At 49.8% G+C, this 22,583-nt stretch overlaps 10 protein-coding genes across 10 annotated transcripts; 5 read left to right on the top strand and 5 right to left on the bottom strand.

Annotated features, from left to right (window-relative positions):
* Positions 1 to 404: 404 nt before the first annotated feature.
* On the top strand, positions 405 to 1,255 carry FSUBG_694 (syntaxin 12; the record flags this gene model as incomplete). The annotated part of the gene is made up of 2 exons (XM_036685191.1): positions 405 to 680; positions 734 to 1,255. 2 exons carry the CDS (start codon positions 405 to 407, stop codon positions 1,253 to 1,255), a joined length of 798 nt encoding a protein of 265 aa, XP_036543711.1.
* A 134-nt stretch (positions 1,256 to 1,389) lies between these two features.
* On the bottom strand, positions 1,390 to 2,451 carry FSUBG_693 (mitochondrial export translocase Oxa2; the record flags this gene model as incomplete). The annotated part of the gene is made up of 1 exon (XM_036685180.1): positions 1,390 to 2,451. One exon carries the CDS (start codon positions 2,449 to 2,451, stop codon positions 1,390 to 1,392), a length of 1,062 nt encoding a protein of 353 aa, XP_036543710.1.
* A 1,155-nt stretch (positions 2,452 to 3,606) lies between these two features.
* Positions 3,607 to 5,360, top strand: FSUBG_692 (alpha-1 2-mannosyltransferase alg-11; the record flags this gene model as incomplete). The annotated part of the gene is made up of 4 exons (XM_036685169.1): positions 3,607 to 3,890; positions 3,943 to 4,078; positions 4,138 to 5,125; positions 5,176 to 5,360. The coding sequence occupies 4 exons, from the start codon at positions 3,607 to 3,609 to the stop codon at positions 5,358 to 5,360; spliced, it is 1,593 nt and encodes a 530-aa protein (XP_036543709.1).
* Positions 5,361 to 5,560: 200 nt separating this feature from the next.
* Positions 5,561 to 7,610, bottom strand: FSUBG_691 (gamma-glutamyltransferase; the record flags this gene model as incomplete). The annotated part of the gene is made up of 7 exons (XM_036685158.1): positions 5,561 to 6,029; positions 6,082 to 6,616; positions 6,666 to 6,721; positions 6,769 to 6,817; positions 6,970 to 7,075; positions 7,131 to 7,394; positions 7,446 to 7,610. 7 exons carry the CDS (start codon positions 7,608 to 7,610, stop codon positions 5,561 to 5,563), a joined length of 1,644 nt encoding a protein of 547 aa, XP_036543708.1.
* Positions 7,611 to 8,672: 1,062 nt separating this feature from the next.
* Positions 8,673 to 10,304, top strand: FSUBG_690 (tRNA (uracil-5-)-methyltransferase; the record flags this gene model as incomplete). Its single annotated transcript, XM_036685147.1, has 1 exon — positions 8,673 to 10,304. One exon carries the CDS (start codon positions 8,673 to 8,675, stop codon positions 10,302 to 10,304), a length of 1,632 nt encoding a protein of 543 aa, XP_036543707.1.
* Positions 10,305 to 10,482: 178 nt separating this feature from the next.
* FSUBG_689 (cro1) lies at positions 10,483 to 12,649 on the bottom strand (the record flags this gene model as incomplete). Its single annotated transcript, XM_036685135.1, has 2 exons — positions 10,483 to 11,838; positions 11,894 to 12,649. The coding sequence occupies 2 exons, from the start codon at positions 12,647 to 12,649 to the stop codon at positions 10,483 to 10,485; spliced, it is 2,112 nt and encodes a 703-aa protein (XP_036543706.1).
* Positions 12,650 to 13,378: 729 nt separating this feature from the next.
* On the top strand, positions 13,379 to 14,452 carry FSUBG_688 (transcription initiation factor TFIIH subunit 3; the record flags this gene model as incomplete). The annotated part of the gene is made up of 1 exon (XM_036685124.1): positions 13,379 to 14,452. The coding sequence occupies one exon, from the start codon at positions 13,379 to 13,381 to the stop codon at positions 14,450 to 14,452; it is 1,074 nt and encodes a 357-aa protein (XP_036543705.1).
* A 360-nt stretch (positions 14,453 to 14,812) lies between these two features.
* On the bottom strand, positions 14,813 to 16,465 carry FSUBG_687 (asparaginase; the record flags this gene model as incomplete). Its single annotated transcript, XM_036685114.1, has 1 exon — positions 14,813 to 16,465. The coding sequence occupies one exon, from the start codon at positions 16,463 to 16,465 to the stop codon at positions 14,813 to 14,815; it is 1,653 nt and encodes a 550-aa protein (XP_036543704.1).
* A 1,280-nt stretch (positions 16,466 to 17,745) lies between these two features.
* Positions 17,746 to 19,392, top strand: FSUBG_686 (actin 3; the record flags this gene model as incomplete). The annotated part of the gene is made up of 7 exons (XM_036685103.1): positions 17,746 to 17,780; positions 17,839 to 17,861; positions 17,933 to 18,160; positions 18,211 to 18,257; positions 18,306 to 18,392; positions 18,444 to 19,277; positions 19,327 to 19,392. 7 exons carry the CDS (start codon positions 17,746 to 17,748, stop codon positions 19,390 to 19,392), a joined length of 1,320 nt encoding a protein of 439 aa, XP_036543703.1.
* A 1,534-nt stretch (positions 19,393 to 20,926) lies between these two features.
* FSUBG_685 (alcohol dehydrogenase 1) lies at positions 20,927 to 22,165 on the bottom strand (the record flags this gene model as incomplete). The annotated part of the gene is made up of 2 exons (XM_036685092.1): positions 20,927 to 21,927; positions 22,105 to 22,165. The coding sequence occupies 2 exons, from the start codon at positions 22,163 to 22,165 to the stop codon at positions 20,927 to 20,929; spliced, it is 1,062 nt and encodes a 353-aa protein (XP_036543702.1).
* Positions 22,166 to 22,583: the final 418 nt, after the last annotated feature.

Raw genomic sequence — 22,583 nt, 5'->3', positions numbered from 1 at the left:
CCAAGCTCCGTCATTATCTGTCACGTGCTGATAGCTTAGGTCCGGCTGCGTTCTGGTAGGCTAGACTGAGCGCATGTCCAATTACGTATGTTTGCAGGGCGCTGAAACTAAGTACTAATGAAACCCCATCAGCCACCTGGAACAAGGCAACAGAACAACAAAGCTTTATTAGACAATCATGAGAAGAAGTTGTCAAACAAACTCATTGAATGTCCCCTAATCTTAGGCTGAGTTCCTTCAGTATTTGTGTTACTTAGGATTAAAGTCCGAAGGTCTACCAACCAAACCTTACTGGAGCAATTACCTTAGGTTGTCTAGACCCACTTTTCCGGCTGAAGTCCATAGTCAAGGCCGGACCTCCATTCACGCAACTCTTCCTTTGACCTTACACCATCACAACAACCATGTCGTACGATCTAGAATCCGGGCGCGGCGGCGGCGGCGGCGGCGGCTATAGCGATGACCCTGACTTTCAGGCACTTCAATACGACCTTAAGAGCAAGCTTCAAAGCCTCCTCAGCAACAATCGAAAATTAGCCAACGATGTTAATGTGCTCGGCACACGTAAGGATACCCCGCGCCTACGGGAGCGAGTTCACAATAGCATGGATAAGACGAGGGATATGTGCAGAGAGATCGGCGAGGGCGTTAAGCGCCTTCAAACTTGGGAAGAATTGACGGTATGATGGAAACGTCTCGAATTCATTGTCGGTCGCAAGCTAATTATATCTAGAAACAACAAAAGTATGAGCAGACAAAGGTCTCGAGCGACTTTCAAGCTGCTCTCCAAGAATTCCAAAGCCTTCAGCGAAAAGCCCTCGAGAAGGAGCGCGCATCCGTTACCGCCGCCCGTGCCGCCCAGGAGGGTGACTCCGCCGAAGGTCCTCAGTCCGGCAATCAGCTTGAGCAGCTGCAACAACAAGAACAAGTCTCCCAGCTCGCACCCCAAGACGAAGTCGACTTCCAGGAGGCTCTCATCATCGAGCGCGAGGAGGAGATCCGCAATATCGAGCAGGGTGTAGGCGATTTGAACGTTCTCTTCCGACAGGTGGCGCAAATCGTCAACGAGCAGGGAGAGCAGCTTGGAACGATCGCGGATAATGTTGAGAACGTCCGGGATGACACGCGGCAAGCTGATGTTGAGAACCGACAGGCCGCGCGGTATCAGAAGGCAGCCCGCAACAAGAGCTGCTGCCTGTTGCTGATCCTCGCCGTCATTTTGACCATTGTTATTCTGGCTATTGTCCTTGACTAGATTCTTAGAGCGCAGCGTGTGACGATTATGGGTGGCCTGTTTTTGTTCTCGAGGCGTCTATCGGAGTTTTCTAGGTGCCTATACATCGAATTTTCCCCATGAGTCTACATTGGTAGTTACAGATGAACGCTTAATCAATTGTTCTTTTTGTCAGATGCCTTTGCAATCTGTGATTGGTCTTTGAGCACGAAAGGGAATTCCTTCGACGGCTTTGGTGCCCTCAAATCTGACGTCTTTGGTGGAACAAGACGTTGAATAAAGAAGTCGTTGACCCGGGTCAGCGCAAATGATGTGCCCCAGTAAAGGAAGATAGCGCTTGGCAAATCGGCAAAGAGGAGTGGCAATAGGGGCATCATAAGCATGACACGGCCCAGAAGTTGTTGTAGCCTGGGGGCGACCATCATCTTTGAGCCTGAGGGCTGGATTCGCAATAGCGCCTGGATTTGTTCCCTGGGCATCCTCGCCCATATACTCCATACCAGAATACCCGAGCAGATGATAGGAAGACCGTAATAAGGGTCCGCAGACGCTAGATCGGTGAACCAGAATAAGCCTCCGTCCACCAAGGACTGATCAAACATGCTGCTCGAGGGTCCCAGACCAGTATTGCCCAGGCCAATCTTGTGGCTAATCCAACCCAGGGGTGCGCCACATTTCCTTCGTAGAGCCTCAGATATGGTGACAAAAGGAACCATTCCAAGTAAAGGTGCCATACCTTTCCAGCGCTGGAGACTCCATGTCTTTAATATTCTCCGTCTTGACTTTTCAACTGCACCTGCAACGCGAAGCGATCTCACACGGTCGGGAAGTTCAGGGTTGTTTAAGCTCCTATCCATCATATGCCGACGAGCCCAAGCTGTGATAAGAGGATCCAATGGTTTTCTGGCTTCCCGCAAGCGAGCACTGTATAGTTGAAGAGGGAATCGGATGGTTGCGTTGACGCCCACGGCAAGTAGTGGTATAGCCACATACCATGCTACACCAGCACTATGAGCCCAGCTGAGGGCATCTGCCGTCACAGTGACTGTCTCACCGAGCGCAGAAGCGACGGAGAAGTTTCTGCGGTTGGCGCATCGCGATGAATTTAATGAGCTGAGGATGGCTGGATGTGAGATGTGGCGTGTTGTGTTGATGGCTGAGAGTGATGGCCTGGCATGAGGCGATATGGAATGAGTACTTCGTCTGAGAAGGGACATTTTGGCCCATAGCACCGTGGTTGCGGGGGTGCAATTGAGAATTTGGTGCTGGTGTGAGTGAGTCTTGAAAGTCTATGTATGTATGAGATGATGTCGAACTGGGTCTATTTTTTTGTGTTGCCAGCCAATCAGCGCTAACGCTTCAGCGTTGAATATATCTCGATCAGTTGTCAAGGTAGAACCACCACAGTACGGGGCAATAGTAAGGTGCAATACATTCCCTAATGCTCCATCTCTCCAAGTGTTATCCAATAACCAGTGGTATTCTTAACTTACAGAGTCCGTTTGTGTAGCATGATTTAAAACGTCTTGAATGTCTTGAGGATGAACTTTGCTCATCCACTTATACACTGCACTCTTGCTCACTTGGGATATTTATATCAAATATTATTATAAGTTAATAAAAGAACCAGTAAAATAGCCAAGCTTTATTATTAATGGCAATACATACAAGTGCTTGTGGATTTGTGTGAAATCTTGTTCAAACTAGGATAATTGCCTTAACTGACAAGACGTGGCCTTATGATGGAGTCTAGAAGTCCCTTGACCATAATTATTCCGTGGAAAGCAGGACGGGCCCTGGTCGGTCCGTTCAATACTTGATCTCGTATTCTTAAAAGATGAATTACTTTCTAACTTCTTGGAGGGCGCAGAGCTATCATAAGTTCTCTTGTCTCCGCGGGCTACCGAATCTAAAGAAGGGGTCCAGTGACAAGGGTCAGGAGCCTCTATGCCCCTGTAGCTTGCGCAGCTACGGTGGGTCAGATAGGCACTACTGACTCACTGAGCTTCGGAGCTTCCATGCAACAGCAGTCAAAAGCTTAGGTAGCTAGCTACCTTTACCTAGCTTCGGGTTCCTCTAGCGGTGTCGGTGCCTACCTACCTATCCCCCACCAAGACCAACAAGTGGATGAACTTTTTGAGACCTGGTCTGGCCAGCAGGAGACGTCACACTATCATCCCACACACTCTCGTTCATGGTAGCCTTTCGCTACCAAAAGCTGACAGCCTCACGCCCCTGAGGCCATATAAATATCGCTGGTCGAAGCATTTTCTTCACGTGTCTTTCATCGCTTCTCGATTTCCCTGCGACTCCCCCCAACAGCCTTCCCGACACTGCCGTGTCCTGACCGCGAAAGACGACCGACCGCCAAGATGGCGTCCCTAGCGACGCTTGTGCCTCTGGCCATTCTGATAGCTCTACCTCTACTAGGCGGGCTTCTACGACGGTTTCTAGGATGGTCTCTTCGAAAGCGAACAGAAGGCCGTCGTGCACATCTTCTGGCCCTCATGACACAGGACGATAAAGATGCCCGCGCCAAGGACCCTCAAGGCACCGCAGCGACCAAACTCATATTCGACGTCGATGATAATCTTCAAAGCACTCTAAGCTCGCAAAAGGATTGGTCTGGGATTGTTGGTTTCTTCCATCCGTTCTGGTATGTTATCATATAAGCTACCATGGGGTGGGACCTAGCTAACATGAGGAAGCAATGCTGGAGGCGGTGGAGAGCGAGTGCTCTGGGCCGCAATTCGGGCCACACAAGATCGTTGGCCCAAAGCCAAATGTGTGGTATACACAGGCGATCACAATGTGACAAAAGATGCCATCTTGAATCGAGTCAAGGTATACGGCCTAAAAACTTGAACCTGTCTGTGGGCCACGACATGCTTACACCGTGTTAGACAAGATTCAATATTGAGCTCCATGCTCCCACGATAACGTTCCTCTACCTCTCCAAGCGGGATTGGGTACTCCCCTCAACATGGCCTCATTTCACGCTGCTCGGCCAATCAATCGGCTCAATCGTTCTGGCTTGGGACGCTTTCTCACTACTGGTCCCTGACGTCTTTGTCGACACCATGGGCTACGCCTTCGCTCTGGGTCTATGCAAGTTCCTCTTCCCCAAAGTCCCTACAGGAGCATATGTGCACTATCCTACGATTTCTACCGACATGCTCGACTCGCTCGATTCAACGGCTGCCTCAGGAACTCAGGGCGCACATGCTGGTAAGGGCGCTGGAGCTCAGGGTTTCGCCAAGAAGAATTACTGGAAACTTTTTGCCATTCTGTACTCCTGGGTTGGCTCAACAGTTGATATTGTCATGACGAACTCGACCTGGACTCAAGGTCACATCAAGAGCCTATGGGGCCCCTATCGCAAGCAGAAGAGCAAGACAGATCCGATCGTAGTTGTCTACCCTCCCACCGCTGTCCGAGAAATGGAGCGCGAGGTCGAAGTTTCCCAAGAGAGTGAGAAGCGACGGGAAAAGGCCATTGTTTACCTCGCCCAGTTTCGACCGGAAAAGAACCATCAGCTCATCATGCAGTCATTTGCTACCTTCCTTAAGACTAAGAGTGAGGCTTCCAAGGGCGCACAGCTGATTCTCATCGGAAGCGTGCGAGATGACTCAGATTCAAAGCGTGTTTACGAGCTGCGACTTCTTGCCAATGAGCTTGGCGTCAAAGACAGTGTCAAGTTCCACCTCGATGCCCCATGGTCAGATGTTCTGGATTGGTTAAGAAGAGCATCTGTGGGTGTCAACGGCATGTGGAATGAGCACTTCGGAATTGGCGTTGTTGAGTACCAAGCTGCCGGACTCATTTCCGTGGTTCACGACAGTGCTGGGCCCAAATTCGATATCGTCGTGCCCATCGATGGCCAGCCAACGGGTAAGCTGACTGAAAATGCCATGTTGAGATCCTGCTAATCAATGGGAAAGGTTTTCACGCGACAACAGAAGAAGAATTCGCAGCGGGCTACGAGAAGGCCTTGTCACTACCAGATCCTCTGGCAGTCCGCTTGCGTGCACGAGAGTCGGCAAAGAGATTCACCGAGGAGGAGTTTGCAAAGAAGTGGACGGTTCAGTTGGCACGTTTGGTGTCACTTGCGAAACAAAAAGCGTAGACTTTTTGGAGATAGACTAAAGGATACCCCTTTTCTAAGATTCAGCGAGAGAAGAGACAGCTTAGAGAAATTAATACATCAAGCACAAAGCTTGGGCATAATGTAGTCAATGTTTTATATTGTATGCTATGTCCGTCTAGAATTGCTGATTGCTCAATCAGGAATATAACCATCTATGCTTCCATATCATCCCGTGCTGTCTACAATGTCACACCGCCACTGTTCTTCTGTCTAGGCTCAGGCGCAACCTCAAAGAGACCAGCTGAGTCCCTCGTCAACGCTTGAACTGTACTCAGTCCCTCATCGACCCAAGTGATATTATGCCCTCGCTCCACCAGCGATGGAACATCATATGAACTGAACTTCTTCTCCACGAGCAGCGTATTCGGGATGAGCTGGTTGTGAACACGGGGCTCACGAACAGCATCCTTGATAGACCACGATGGAGAAGTCAATACACGCCAAGCAACCTGAGTCGTAGCGGAGATGATACGTGAGCCCCCTGCGGCTCCGATGACGGCAAAGAGAGATCCGTCCTTGTTGGATACGATGAGAGGTGTACATGAGGAAAGGGGGCGCTTGTTTGGACGAATGAAGTTTGCTTCTGCTGGCGCGAAACCAAACTCGTTAGGAACTCCCGGAATAGAGAAGTCGTTCATTTCGTTGTTTCTGTAACGGTTAGTCTATGAGTGTAGAATAGAAAGAGGTTGGTAACACTTACAGAATCACACCAGTGAGAGGATCCATGAGGAAAGATCCAAAGATGAGATTGACAGTGGTTGTCAGCGACACAGCCATACCATCGCCATCTGCAGTGACGACGTGTGAAGTTCCGTGCCCATCAGATGAGTAGATTCCATCGGGGTCATACTTCTCAATCTTCTGGGTCTTTCGAGGGTCGATCTTACTCCTGATCTTCTCTGCCGTTGTGGCATTGAGCATCTCGTGTTCGAGCTCAGGGACGCCATCCACAAAGTCAGGATCGCCAAGGTGCAGACGAGCTCCGTATGCGAATTTCATGGCTTCGATGTAGATGTGTAGTGTGGTGTTTCGATCCTCATCTTGGTGCGTGTAGCCGTTCATAGTGTTCAGAATATTGAGTGATACGGCGCCACCGGCTGGACTGCTGATGCCGTATACATCGAAGCCCTTGTACTCAGTGTGAAGAACCTCGCGAGAAATTACGTCGTAGTTCTTATAGTCATCCAGTGTTATGGTACCATTTGTTTTTTGGATGGTCTTGACCATGCTCTCAGCTGTGCCATGTTATCATCTAATCAATACACATGTGCAGGGTTGACTTACCGAAAGCGCCGGTATAGAAGGCATCAGCGCCATGTTCTGCGATAGCTTGAAGTGTACTGGGTTGGTTAGCTATATTCAAGTCTGGCATCGAACCTTAACGTACCGGGCATATCGTCGTCTTGTCATTTTCTCTCCTTCTGGGATAAGCTGTCCTGCTACATGTGAACCCTGGTCCTAACATTGGGTGTTCAAAAGCATACCATTCCGGGTAAAATCTTCTGCCCACGAGGGGTCCTCGAGAAAAAAGTTGTGATGGCCTCTAATGGTCTTCTCGATAAACCTTGCCATGTCGGCATTGACTGACGTTTGTTAGCTTGGAATTCCTTTTCTTCCCTATACTTGGACTTGCCTATGAATCCATCCTGAGCCACCTTAATGGCCCCTTGTAAGACTGTTTTCCATGGAAGGCTCTGCTTAAATGTTAGCTTGTGGTGGCTTTCGGTTAGTTGTGTTTGTGGTTCATACGCCGTATTTCTTGTGTGCATATTCAAACCCACGGACTTCGCCTGGTACACCAACAGAAAGGCCTCCGTAGATGCTACCATTCACATTCCCTTGGTACATGTCCTCGAATGCTGCTGCAGGGGCTGATTCTCTGAAGTCGATTGCTTCGTAGTTACCCTTCTTGTCACGCACAATCATGAAACCACCGCCTCCAATGCCGGAGTGGTACATGCCAATAACACCGACACAGAATGTCGTTCCAATCATGGCATCGACGGCATTTCCCTGGGATGGTTAGTTGGTGTGTTTATATGGAGAAGAAATGAGAAGTCTTACACCTCGTGCTAACAGATCTCTCCCGATGTAGCTACATTCTTGAGCCTCTGAAGCAACGGCTCCTCTGGTACCAACACCTGGAGAAAAGAACTCTTGGAATATGGGACTTGCTGATACAGAGACATAATGGATACTGGAGGCCAGTAATAGTAATGGGAGTTTCATCTTGATGATAGAGGTGTGTGTTTTGGGATTAGAAATCAATACGCGCCCTTCATGACTAGTCGCCTCAATAACTTAGTCACTGTAAGTCGTTACTAGGAAATGATGGTTTGATAAGGATATCCAAACTCCACGTGAAAGCAATAGAATAGGAAGTATTAATACAAAAAAGGGAGTGATAAAGTGAGAGACGAAGAGACCGCCTCCAAGTTGAACGGATGTTGTTGTTAGTTGATTTCTAAAGCAGATAATAGAAGTCGGTATTGACGTGATAAGGAATAACCCCAGAATTTGGGAGTGAGGGAGGGCCGATTGTCGGAACACCCCGGTAGATGCATGGTCTCCTGCAGGCTTCAGGCTCCAGGCTCGTGAGGCGATCACCTGCCAGTCTAGGAAATAGGGTAAACCAATCACTATCATGATAGCGATAGTCAGGAGGAAGTGCTCCCTAATTTGACTCGGGGTGTTTATGAGTCTAAATTGTTTAAATAACGGAATGTTCTATATAGAAGCTTATTAGGTAATTGGATGAGAAGCCAGATGTTGTAATTATTTTACTTTAACTCCATTTATGAATAGTCAAGTCATTACGGAAGAATATCTGTGGTATTTGACACCTTCAGAGGACATAAAACCTTGACATGTCCTGATACTGGACTAATTCTCTACCAAGATTTCTTTGTACTCTTAATGCTAATTCAAACTGTCCATCATAGAAATAATGTACTAAGAGCACTCATGATGGAAAAGAAAGATCTATGCGAGATCATGCTCTTGGGTGATCAGCCAATCAGATCCTGCTTAAAAAAGAAGACAACTACGGCCCCACCGTCCCCGAATTCCAAGTGGGGCCTCTGCAAGAAACATTTCTTCGTCTCATTCTCATCTTTAAGAAATCTTTGTCAATATCAACATCCCAAAATATTCACAATCTCCTGTCAAAATCTCATTCTTCTTACAGAAAATTTGGATTAATCGAATTGTTCGTTCATGAGGCGTCTGAGACTCCCACCTTTAGCCACATTCATCAAACCTCGCCCATACAATTTCCGTCCCTTCACAGTCATGGCGAGCGCACAAGCAGAAGCTGTGCCAAATGGCACCTCACAACAAGTAAACGGCAACGCTCAGCAAGTGAACAAGAGGCCAAACCAGCAGAATAATCGCCAATGGAAGCAGAAGAAGACGAAGAGGGAAAAGAATATCACTGAGGGTTCATCTGAGGAAGTCCTCAAGTACGACATCCAGGCCCTTCTTCAAGAGCGAGCTGTTGAGTATGGCGAGGGAACAGAGCACGGCCCAGAAGTCCTCCCAGAGGAAGGCACTGAGACAGAAGTTGAGATCTTGGAGCTTTCGTCTACAGGTGATGGTCTTGGTATGAAGCCTGGTTCAAATCAGGTCTATGTTGTGTCTTTCACAGTTCCTGGCGACACTGCAAAGGTCAAGGTCTTCCGTCATCTTCGTCGCGAAACCCAAACCCTCGCCGACTTCATCTCCATTACAAAGCCCTCTCCTCTTCGCGACGACGCCCGCATCAACTGCAAGTACTTCGCCTCATGCGGCGGCTGCCAATTTCAGATGCTCGAATACCCTGAGCAACTCAAACTCAAGAAGCGCATTGTCGAGAAGGCTTTCAAGAACTTCTCAAACCTCGATCCCAACATCGTCCCTGCTGTCCAGGATACAATGGGAAGTCCTCTGCAGTACAACTACCGCACCAAGCTCACGCCTCACTTTGACGGGCCCCCTGGATTCCGACCCAGCAAGAGAGGAAAGAACCCCCGAATTCCCTTTGAGAAGTGCCCTGATATCGGATTTATGCAAAAAGGTCGTCGAAAGGTCTTGGATATTGAGGATTGCCCGATTGGTACCAATGCTGTGCGTCTGGGTATGGCACGAGAGCGCGAGCGCATGCAGAAAGAGTTTGGGAAGTACCAGCGTGGTGCTACGATTCTTCTCCGAGAGAACACGAAGCGAGTCCCCAAGGACAGCGAGGAGGTCAAGAGTGATGCAGAACCTTACACCGTCCGTGTTGAGAATGAGGATACTGTCGACATCAAGTCCTGCATCACTGATTCCAAGGCTACCACAACAGAATACATCGGCCCTTACACCTTCACCAACCCAGCTGGATCTTTCTTCCAGAACAACAACTCCATTCTTCCCTCCTTCACCGGCTTCGTCCGAGACAACATTCTCCCTCCTGCCGGCACGGGCATGGACATAAAGTATCTGATCGACGCCTATTCAGGTTCTGGTCTCTTCACCGTTACTCTCGCCTCGCTCTTCCAGCACTCTATCGGTATCGACATTGCAGCCGACTCCATCGCCTACGCAAGTCGCAACGCCGCCCTCAACGGTATGGGAGAGGATCGCTGCAAGTTCATCGCCGCCGATGCTGGTGAACTATTCAAGAGCGTTACCTACAACCGTGACGAGACCGTTGTGGTTCTTGATCCTCCCCGTAAGGGCTGTGATGCAGACTTTTTAAATCAGTTACGAAAATTCGGCCCTCGACGAGTTCTGTATGTCAGCTGCAACGTGCATACACAGGCCAGAGATGTCGGTGTGCTCGTGCGTGGTGAAGGAGAGGGCCAGAGATACGAGATTGAGAGTCTTCGAGGATTTGATTTCTTTCCTCAGACAGGTCATGTAGAGGGCGTTGCTATTCTCAACAGGGTCGATACCACGGCATAAGATAAAAATACACGGCGTTTGCTTGGGTTGGATCAAGGGAAAACATGATAGATTTCATTGCCATTGCCATAGTCATAATCATTGCAACCTTGGAAACCCGCTGCCTCATTCCGCAACCTAAAAAATGCTGATCTGCGCCGCCTTCACAACAATGTATATGTTTTTCGTCATTCTTCATTCATGATTGATCTCCTAACAGAGCCTTAAGAGCCTGAACTGTCAGCTCGACAACGTCGTTGCTTCGACTCTTCTTAGCACATTCTGTAAGAGTTTCAACTCCACCCTCGCTTTTGACCTTCTCTCGTGCGAGCTCACCGACCTCGCCCTCTGCAGTGACCAAGTTGTTTACCACAAACACTCCACGATGACGGATATCCTCGCTGTCATCGACACACATTCCGAGGATGACTTTCACACCGCGGTCTCGGTTAATAATGCCCCGGATGACACCCTCAAAGTTGGTGAGTGAAGCTAAAGCTCCGCCAGCTGCACTTCGAGTCCCGGCGTCAGGGGCATCAGCAAGGGCGAGGAGGACATTAAGGCGATTACGGGCCTTGGCAGTCTCTTCGGCATAGAGTGCGATAGCCTCTGGTTGCTGCACCAGATTGCAAACAAGCTCAACAGCAGCCTTGGAGACAAGAGTGTTGGAACTCAGCATCTGTTCTTCAATCTGGTTCCATGCTGTATTGATGATACTACGTCTGGTCGCATCGTCATCCATCGACGCGAGGTTGGTCAACGCCATAAGTGCCTCGAAGGAAGGGAGCAGGTCCCGTGTCTGAGCAGCAGGGTCGGGTGGGATGATGGAGACAAGCGGTCTGACAGCAGCAATGATAGGGGTGTCACGGTTGCCACCAAAGACTAGTGCAGGGTTTGTGCTGATCAAGATGCGGGCCAGGGCTTGTGCTGCAAGACGACGTGAAGCAGCTTCAGTTTGAGGCAGGGACATCCATGATACCAGGAGAAGCTTGACCGCTCCTTGCTGAGCGAGCTGGCCGCGGAGAGTCCTGTCAACGGAAAGGGAGAAAATGATGGAGATGACAAGTCCCAGAGAAGCGGGCGAGCCATTCTTACTGTGGGTGACGAGAACCGGTGTGATACCTGCATCAAACACCAGCTTGCATCGCTTTGCGACATGCTCGTCGTCATTCAGGGGGTCGGGACCGCCAAGCTTCCCGGCAGCATTCGCATATGCCTTGAGCTGATTCATCTTCTTTTCTTCCTCTGTTAGGGTGGGCAGGTATTTCGTCAGGTTGACAAAGATGCTTAAAGCTCCATAAGTAGTTGGAGATCTTGGCTGGGCTTCTCTAAGAGTCTTGACCAACTTCTGGAGCAACTCCGGGTTGCTGACAATAGACTCCTTGACTTTAGGTTGAAGGGAGGCGTATGCGAGACCTTCGATAGAGTGCTTTCGTCCATGATCTTCATCTCTCAGTATCATCTTAGTGAACATTCCAGAGAGATCTTCGATACTAGTGACTGCAGGCTCGATTCGTGACTTGTTTTCACCGGGTGCTGGTTTAGCGGGAACTGCCTTGAAAGCTGGGTCAGTCAGTGATAATACAGAGCTCATAGGCATCTTATCTCACCCTCAGCTTGGCCAAGATGACTGCGGCAAGATACTGGACCTGTTCGGAGTGCCGCCTCATCGAAATGGAGCCTCCATCGCTTTGAAGGTTTGGGTCTGCATTCATGCTACGAACAGCCTCACTAAGGTCTTGGTCGACGATCTCCTCGAGCCACTCGATGCAGTACTTGTTGATAGCCTCGCGGCAGAGTGAGTTCATGCAAGCAGCGTTGAGCATCTCCAAACAGGCCGTCTCGACCTTGCGGCTCTTCCATTTTCGTCGCATAAGTGTGCCGAGGCTGGGTAGGAAATCTTCGTTGAGAAACAGTTGGGCAGTGAGATCGGGGACAATGGGAAATGTCGCAGCGGCGACACAAAAGGCAACAATGTAGTCATCATAAGTTCCCCTTCGCACACGGTCAAAGAAGAAAGTTGAGAGCTTCTTTGAACCGTCATCGCCAGCGGCTTTGAGATATGCGGATGTTGAGAGAGTGGCGTGGCCGCGTACTATCTCAGGCTGTCTCATATCAAGATAGCACAAAACGGTGTCGACACAGTCGCCATCGATGACCTCGCAAATAGTCTCACGAGACTTGTCCTTCTGACGGGCTTCATAGTCGTCGTTGAGCAGCTTAGTCAGTTCGTCGAGGTCGCGGCATGTCTCGTTATCTTCCTGTCCGCCCTCCATGAGGCGCGCAAATACGATAAGGGTCTGGTCCTCCAGCGACTGGGCTGGGGCTGGAGGCACCTGAGAAGCAACTTCTGTAGGTTCTGCCATGGAATATTTATTGATTGAATGTGTAGGTGAGAGAGAGAAAGTCTTGTTTTGTTTTTGAGGTGCTAGTTACCTTAGTTAAGGAAATGAAAGTGAAAGTGGAAGAGCCCGAAACTGGAACCTTGTGATGTAAATCGTAAAGCGCACAAGGCAAGAAGACCCGTCACAGCCTCCACCACAACCTCAACCTACCACAAGAGAGCTTGTGAGACTGACTGGGCTTGGGCCTGGGCTTTGGGCTTGAGCCACTAACGTTAGATCAAAGTTCACTGACGCTTGATGCATTTTAGTTGGCCATCACGTGGCCAGGCGTTTGAAGAGCTGCCCGAGCTACCTACCTTAGGGAGGGATTATGCCTGTAGATGACGTCTAATCAACAATTGGGTCAGATTTTCTCTTCCATCTAGACTATGATAGCCGCGTCGAGGAATAAGGTAGGCAAGGTAGGTAGTTATCTAAAAGAAAGGGAGAAAACAAGGCTCTTTTAATCAATACTATAATTGAGTTTGGCGTTAATTATCGTCATTTTGGCGGTTTTGGTTATCAACTGATCATGCGATAAATGCAATGCTCGTATCCGTCCGTTTTCTTTGTCTTGAGTCCAACAACTTTGCGACAGCCTCAGGTATCGCAGCCTCAGTCCTCAAGTAAGGCCACCAAGGCAGCTCAACCACTCTCAAGGCCTCGTAGCCGCCTCCCAACCAACATCTTCACAGCGTCAACATCCTCACAATGGACGCCGTAGATGTTTCAGAGCACTACGAGGTCGGCACCCGCGAGGAAACTCCCTCCCTTCTCACCATCGTTCTCGACACGAACCCTAGAGCCTGGGCATCGCTCAACAGTGTCCTTCCCCTGTCGCGTGCTATAGCAAACATCCTCGTCTTCGTTAACGCCCATCTCGCCTTCAGCAATGCAAACCAAGTTGCTCTTATCGCCGCGCACGTTGATCGCGCAGAATGGCTCTACCCAACACCTCCCACACCTTCGCGCGACGCCTCTGGCGATGTTGCCATGAACGATGCTGCTACGCAAACGCAAACCTCAGCGAACAAGTTCCCGCAGTTCGCACAGATTGAAGCTGCTGTTTTGGCTGCGATTCGAAAACTCATGGATCAGACAAAGGAGGAGGACCTCTCTGCGACCACGACACAAATCTCTGGAGCCTTGACACTGGCGCTATGTCATATCAATAAAGCTGCGCAGGCTCTTTGTGCGCCTACGGCCAATCTCGAGGACAGCCATAAAGGCTCGTCGAATACAGCTCCCCCGACTGTTCGAGGCCGAATCCTGGTCATTTCTGTGTCCGATTCAGACCCCTCGCAATACATTCCCACCATGAACGCTGTCTTCGCCGCTGGCCACAACCAAGTCGCTATCGATACTCTCTCTCTTACTGGCGAGCCAACTTTCCTCCAACAGGCTTGCTACAACACCGGTGGCACATACCTCGCTGCTACACATCCCCAAGGACTACTGAACTACCTTATGTTTGGTCTTATCGCAGACACAGAAGCTCGCGAAGCTCTAATCGCCCCAACACACGACACCGTCGATTTCCGCGCCGCCTGTTTTTGTCACGGCCGAGTTGTGGACACAGGCTTCGTCTGCTCAATCTGTCTGAGCATCTTCTGTGAGACGCCAGAGAACTCGGAATGTTTCACGTGTGGCACCAAACTATCTCTGGGTAACTATGGCGCGAAACCTGCCGTTGTCCCAAGGAAGAAGAAGAAGAAGCGCAAGATCGTCAATGGAGGTGGATCACGGGAAGAGACAGGGAGTGCGACAGGAACACCCCGTCCATGAATGAGCCAGCAAATCGTTTGAAGAACGGGGGCGAAGAACGGGATATACCCTTCATGACCAATGTACATATAGTCTCACGGCGTTAAGGAAATCAGCCAGGTATGACACTTATTGCAGATAATGCTACAGCCAGCGCATACTTCTCTCTAAGTTTGCAGATATCTATATTGAAGTGATCAGACTAAACAGCGGGCGTAGGGCTATGCTTCAAAGGCTATCACTTGAATCTAATGAATAAGAGTATTCTAATCGATCATTGCACTTATAGGTGCGGATAGCATAACCACTCAAAACCCCGAGCAGAAGCTCAGTTCACATCAGTATCGCCAACCCTATGCTCTTTTCGTACAATGGTGCACCTTACTCGAACCTGACCTTACGTCCACCCTTGGCGATCTTAGCGCCATAAGGAAGTCTAGACATCGTACAGACGGGCTGTCTCTCCGAGCCTCCCATGGAAGCGAGGGCAAAGGAATCTGTGTTGTGAGCAAAGTAGAAATAGTAGCCTGACGGCGTTTTCTTGACCACCATGACACCAATGGCACCTGCTGAGTGGCAATTCTTGACACCGGGATGCTTCATGAAGTCCTCAGCAATGAAAGACTCCATGATGGCATCTTCATCGTCGTCCTGAATGTTGGCGCCTCCTTTTCCGCGTCTTGTGCCATGGTAAATCCTCTCCGCACATCGCTGGGAGGCCATGGTAGTAGCCATATGCTCTCCTGTACCACTTGTGACTGCAGCGACAGCAACCTGATCGTCATCCTCATCGTCACAGGGCACAACGGCCGTGCCAACTCCCACAAGAGCAGCTGGTCCCAAACGGCCTCGATGCTTCATTCCGATACCACCTGAAGACGAGCCAGCAGCAATTTGGCCTCGATCATCGATCGCAATGGCACCAATAGTGTCTGTAATAACGTCCTCACTAACAGACCCGTAATGAAGGCGGTCATGTACTGCTCTTGAATGAGGCTGTGACTTTTCATCAGGACTGAGAGGTCGCTTAGCCCCACGAGGACCTGAGGAGCTTTGGCGATCAGGGCTGTTGCCCCTATTCCCAGTAGGAGTTCGCGGTGATGTATTATCGGCCTTATTTGAGGCATGTGCACGGTGCTTATGGCGCGTTGATGCATTCTCTGGCAAGACAGGTTTGAAATCCTCAGCTAAAGAATTGGACTTTCGAGATAGACTAGGTCGAAATGGGGAGGACAATACACCCTGGGCACCACTCACAACACCGGCATACGTCTGTGCCGCTCCCTCCTGAGGGCTCCGGGTAAATGAAGAACGTCCGACTGCTGCAGGAGAGGTACTTGTAGCTCTAAAGTAGCTTGTGGATGTTGATCGATCTAGCGACGGCGCATCTTGGATCGGTGTACCAATGAAAGGAGAGTCAGGCTGCCCCTCATTCCAAGTACCAACAAGAACAGCAGGCCGTTCATCTCGTGGAAGAGATGAATGTGGCCTTGTCGGTGATGCTGTATCGTATTGGCATGGGGGACATGTAGCGGTTGTATCAATAGTTTCAGGCAACGCTTTGGGCTCTTGACCCTTGGACTCGGCTCGCTTCAAATCTTCCTGCCAACGCAGAAAACGGTCTCTAGCATTCTTCGAAACCATGTACTCATTGGGGTATATCATTAGACCATGCTCCTCTGCGAAAGCTCTGGCACCCTCTCCGACAAGAGCGTTTGGTGCAACTCGTCTGAGGCTCAATGGTTTATTGCTCATATCTAGAACGAGTTTGGCTAGGGATATAGGGTTTCGAATATCTGTGATGATGTCAGCAGGCGAACTCGCCTTGGGCAGTAAAACCCTACTAGGGACAGCACCACAGGCGCCGCTGCGGCCAAGATGGTCCACTACGGTGGCATCGCATTCTACAACACCGTCGATAGAAAGATTGGAGCCATATCCAGCGTTGGTGATTTCTTTATCCTCGAGGATCCGGAGGGCTGCTTCGACGGCCTCGGTTGCGCTGGCACCGGCTTTGAGGAATCTCATGCCCATCTCAGCCGCCCTTGTTGATGTTAGCAAAACACAGGGGTCCAGGGGCCACTGGGGAATATCTCACGCAACACAGGCCTGAAGATGTATGTGCTCATTTTGATGACTGTGAAACCCAGCCCCGGCGTGAACAAATATAGCAGGCACTGTTTTGGTTCTGTGTGCCACTTTCATTACCCGATCGAAAGCGCCATCAGTTCCGTGAGGGGTGGATCGTGAGCTAAAGGAGGTATCATCATCGAAGCTGTCTGACATCCTCGAGAGAAGTCATGAGCTAGCGAGTGTCTAATGTTACGAGATTATCGAGATGATCTTGATGGATGTGAGGGAAGAAAAGAAACGAAAGGCGGGCGTGGAGGGCCCGGGAAGTGATGTTGACGAGATTCAATGCTGTAGGAAAAAAGGTTGAAGATTGAACGATGATGCGGTTTTGGGCAGACCCGAGCTTTGAAGGAAAGGCAAAGCACTCTACATACAAGGAAAGTGCTAGAGGAGCTGTTGGGCCGGGTTTTGATCAGTCACTCCTTGCTTGATAGACTCGTTGTGTTAGACAAGAAGCAGCAATCGTCAGATGGAAAACAAAACTACCTTATACAATCTCCAATCAATACCTCGTTGGTGGACACATATAATTGTTACGAGTTTAACCATTTAGAGACATTTCTGATCTTTGGTCCTATAAAAAGACCTTACTTTCGAGAAACCTCACAAGCCTCAAGATGAGCGTTCGATAAGGCAGAGACGTTGAACAAATACAGTTGCCTGTTGTGTCTCGTTAAGAAGGGCCCAGAAATGACGTCGCACATCGACTATAATTACAACTCACTTGAGACATCAAAACTTCAAGCTGAGATGAAGACCATGTCAAACCAAGCATTTTGGAAGCTTACCAAGCTCAGATATACAGGAGTGAACCGATAGACAGACATTGCATTGTTAGATACTAAATACAATTGGTTTGTCACCCTTCAACATATAATTCTTTTTGTTCAACTTGCCAATTGGGTCTATAATTTTGTCACTCAGACGATTATCGCAACAACCAGGCCCACATCTCCAGCCATTCTGTGTCACGTCCCACTCAACGGCGGGGCACAGCACAGCCGCAGTTCAAGCCTCACCTCCATCCGAGCTGGGAGCTTTACAAGGCACGTAACGTAATCCTCGCCCAACGACCACCATCATCGCCGCACATTGCAATTCCTCACACGCGGCATTTGCGTCCACCTCTTGTCCATCTTCTCTGCTGCAGCTGTGCGCTTCACCACGCACTCTCGCCCATCATGGCTAACCAAACTCCCGCCGTTGTCATGGACAAGTACGTCTCACTTATCCCAGCCCCCGCACTGACGACGACAGCTAACCTCAGCTCACAGCGGCACGGGTTTCTCCAAGCTAGGTGTGTAACTACGATATACGCTTCTGAGGCTATCATGTGCTCTTGAGCTTCATGCTGACGCTCCAATCTAGGTTTCGCTGGTAACGATTCTCCCTCATTCGTCTTCCCGACCGCGATTGCGACAAAGGGGCCAACTGGCGGAGCTGGTGGCTCTGGTTCTGGACGACCGGCTGTTGCGAACAAGCCATCTTTTCTTACGGGAGGTGCTGGGGCTGGAGGCCATCTGAGCGGAAAGCGAGGTACCGAGGATCTCGACTTCTTTATTGGCGACGAAGCGATAGCGGCTTCTGGCGGACCTGGTAGGCAGCCGTATGAGCTCCAATCCATTGAATTTAGCTGACTAGCTTAGGATATGGTCTTCATTATCCGATCCGACACGGCCAAATAGAGAATTGGGTATGCTTGCCGACGAATCCGACATGACCTATAATTGACCGCCTTTAGGACCACATGGAACGATTCTGGTCCAACTCCATCTTCAAGTATCTGCGAGTCGAGCCTGAAGATCATTACTTCCTCCTTACCGAGCCCGTGAGCATCTTGCGCCCTATACGACGTCAAACATCAAACTAATACACATAGCCCCTGAACCCGCCCGAGAACCGTGAGAATACCGCCGAGATCTTCTTCGAGTCGTTCAACTGTGCTGGAATGTACATTGCCGTCCAGGCCGTTCTTGCTTTGGCTGCTTCTTGGACATCTTCAAAGGTCCAGGATCGTTCGTTGACTGGCACGGTCATTGATTCTGGTGATGGTGTCACACACGTCATTCCCGTTGCCGAGGGTTATGTTATTGGATCTTCTATCAAGTCAATTCCCATTGCCGGTCGAGATATCACCTACTTCGTTCAGTCCCTTCTGCGAGACCGAGGCGAGCCCGATTCTTCGCTCAAAACGGCTCAGGAGATTAAGGAGGAGTATTGCTACGTGTGTCCCGATATCGTCAAGGAATTCAGCAAGTACGACCGGGATCGCACTCGATTCGCTCAGCACGTTGTGTCACACCCCAATGGCCGACAGGTTTCCGTAGACGTCGGTTACGAGCGCTTCCTTGCCCCTGAAATCTTCTTCAATCCCGAGATTTACAGCTCCGACTTCTTGACTCCTCTGCCCGTGGTTGTCGACGGTGTCATTCAGCAATCGCCTATCGACGTCCGACGAGGTCTTTACAAGAACATTGTTCTTTCTGGTGGAAGCACATTGTACAAGGATTTCGGTCGCCGATTACAGCGAGACATCAAGCAGCTGGTAGATGCCAGGATTCGAGCCAGCGAGGTCCGCAGTGGTGGTGCTCGTAGCGGTGGTCTGGACGTGTCCGTTATCACTCATAAGCGACAGCGACACGGTCCTTGGTTCGGAGGCAGTCTTCTTGGTCAAACCCCTGAGTTCCGATCGTACTGCCATACCAAGGCCGAGGTAAGGCGAATTGTACACTGTATAATAACCATGACTAACAACATCACAGTACCAAGAATATGGACCCAGCATTGTGCGAAGATTCGCTCTGCTCGGTGGACCCGGTGGCTCTTGATTTACGATATAGACGATCAAGAATCACTCTTCAAATGACTCCCCGGATCAACAGCAAGCTTCCTAGAAAGACATATTCTTGGAGTACGCAGAAGAGAATAGTGGGCGTCTACTGGAGAGTGCAATGAAGAGGCGCTCGTAGCGCAAAAATCTCAATTGACAATTATGCCTAAAGCGATGCAACTACAAGTGGGAGACAAGAGATGGCAAGACGAGAAGAGACCGAGAAGAAGAGACGAGAAGAGACGAGAAGAGACGAGAAGAGACGAGAAGAGACGAGAAGAGACGAGACGAGACGGTAGCACGTGTTGAAGAGTTACATTAGCAGTTTTTAAACTTCATATTCCAAAAACACGTCTCTTTTCCCCGCTCTACTAAGTACGTAGCAACGTTAGAGTCTAATCAATGAATGCATGATGCGTTGAACTTCGGCACGTCGGTAAGTCAAATATAGGCGTTCTCCGTTAGCAGTCTCTCATATCATGATTCATAAATGCAATTATCCCCTGCCATTGATGTTCAAGACAAGAAAGAACTTCTGCAGCCAAGAAAACGGTCCCTTTGTAAAAGATACGCCTGGACGCTCTACATGCCCTTCATAAGCAGTGGTCTGATTTTTTTGTTTCTGGACGGTTGATGATGTTCTAGAAGCGGCTTGGTGGCTGGCAGGGGTGCTTGCAGAGAGGGTTGCATCAGATTCGTAGTGGATGGAGGGGCTAGAGGGGTAAATCAACCCCCGTCATGGTGATATTTTCATACATGATATTATCCCGTCTCCTAGTAGTTAGAATGTACAGTGTTAGTCATGGTGAGACAACTTGACTTGGACGTTTGGAGGAACTCCGTGGGAATGTCTCCATGCAAGTGTGTGTAATTATTAATATGACAATCCATCTGCAAGCTGGCTAAGCATGTTCGAAATCAGCGGTCCATGTAAGTCCATCTGTTGTGATACATGGAGACCAAGTGAGACAGCTCAGAGAACTTTACCGTATTGTTAAGCATGCTTTTCGAAAAGACTCAATAAAAAACCTCTCGGATAGTTCTTCTCGGATAGAGGATCATAGTAAAAAATTGGACATTTTGTTATCTCGAGCAACATTCACCCTTTTATAGACTATGCACAATGGGTTTCAAGTCGAACTCGAACAGCAAGCAGACAGCGATGCAAGGTAGCATGGAGTAAGGCGTTGCTCCTCGTCATTTGAGAGTTTACTGAAGAGCACTGTATTATTCATATCATAGCGCATTGTGAAACATGTCACTTGGAGACCGTTGTTGATCGAAATGTTCGTTCTGTTATTTGATGCTAAAGAAAATCATAAAACTCATAAACTAGGGCTATACACAAAGTGTAACCAAGATCATCCATCTGGCTACTTCGACAACACCCGCCAGAAAACCCAAATCAACTCCCGCCTGAACTCCTCTTTAGAGGGTAAACCCCTTTGCGCGATGGGTAGCCCTGTTTATCTTTTTGGGGGCGTGCTTTTGCTTCTGCTTTTTGGCGCACTGCCCAAGCGACAGCCGCGCGCTTATCGGCTGGTGTCGACGACGTAGCGACCGACAATTTGGCCAGCCTTCATGAGCTTGTAGACGTCGTTGAGCTCAGAGAGACCAACAGTCTTGAAGGGAACCTTGATGAGACCGCGACGGAAGAAGTCAATGGCCTCAGCGGTATCAGCACGGTTGCCGACGTAAGATCCCTTGATGGAGATCATGCGAACAACTGTGTCGAAGACGGGAGCAGAGAACTGAGCATTGGCGGGGAGACCAATGCAGACGACAGTACCGCGAGAGCGGATGTACTGGGTAGCCTGTTGGAAGGGCTTCTCATTGGTAGCGACGAGGAGAGCAGCGTGAGGTCCGAGACCATCGGAGGTGGTAGCCTTGACATCAGCGACAAGGTTCTTGGTTGTGGTGAAGTCGACGTAGGCAGTGGCTCCGAGCTCCTTGGTGAGCTTACCCTTCTCCTCACCACCATCAATGGCAATGGCATGGATACCCATGGCCTTGCAGTACTGGACAGCGATGGAACCGAGACCACCACCAGCACCGACGATGGCAATGGATTGACCGGCCTTCACACCGGACTCCTTGAGGCCCTTGTAGACGGTGATACCGGCGCAGAGAATGGGGGAGATGGCCTCGAGGTCACACTCCTCAGGAATGCGAGCAACGTGGATAGCCTTGGCGATGGCGTACTGCTGGAAAGATCCGTCGACAGTGTAACCGGAGAGGAGAGCCTCAGCGCAGAGAGACTCATCGGCGTTCTGGCAGTAAGAGCAGCTCAGGCAAGAGCCGTTGAGCCACTTGATACCGACCTTCTCGCCAATCTTGACATCCTTAACAAGGTCGCCGCGGGCAACGACAACACCGGCACCCTCGTGGCCACCGACAAGAGGCAGCTTGGTATCGAGGGGCCAGTCACCCTGCCAGGCGTGGAGATCAGTGTGGCAGACACCGGAGAACTTGACGTTGACGAGGACCTCATCGGGGCCGGGCTTCTGGACGGGAATCTGCTTGTACTCGATGGCTGAGAAAGTGAGTTAGGATATATATATAACACTCGACAATGATGGCACTATTATGGTGGGGGAGCTGTGGATGGGTGGGACTCGGTAGAGAACCTGGGGTTATATATGATATCGATGATATCAATAGGCAGAAGAGGCAATTGGGATTGTAGATTGTAGGAGATAGGATGACATACGACCGGCGGTCTTCTCGAAAACCTGAGCCCACTGCTTCTCGGGAATCTGGGGAGCGGCCATTTTGATTGTTGGAGTGGTTGGTTGGTTGTTTGGAAGAGTATCGAAAGGTTGTCGTGAAGACTGAAGAGTTGTTGAGAGAGTTGAAGAGTTGATTGATGATCTGGATGAGGATGGAGAAGAAAGAAACGACTTTGAGACCGATGGGAACAGAGTTTATATACATGTTGGGCCGGCGATCCAGAGTGAAGGGACTGATCTATGTGGTATGGTATGGTCTGGTCTGGTATGGTACGTATGGATAGTACTCGGGCCTAAAGCGTATGGTATGATGGGCCAACGGGGCAAGGATAGGCGTCGGGGTGTAGAAACTCAAGCCTCATCTTGGTGGTCGCGGGGGAGAGGGAGTGAGATTCATGGTGTTGAAGGGTGTGGGATCAGAGACAAGAGAGATCAGAACAGATCAGACAAGAGAGTCTCT

The sequence above is a fragment of the Fusarium subglutinans genome (assembly GCF_013396075.1).
Source record: "Fusarium subglutinans strain NRRL 66333 chromosome Unknown NRRL66333_c0000003, whole genome shotgun sequence".
Lineage (NCBI taxonomy): Eukaryota > Fungi > Ascomycota > Sordariomycetes > Hypocreales > Nectriaceae > Fusarium > Fusarium subglutinans.
Note: the sequence above shows the minus strand (reverse complement) of the source record. Positions and strands in the feature narration are given on the sequence as shown.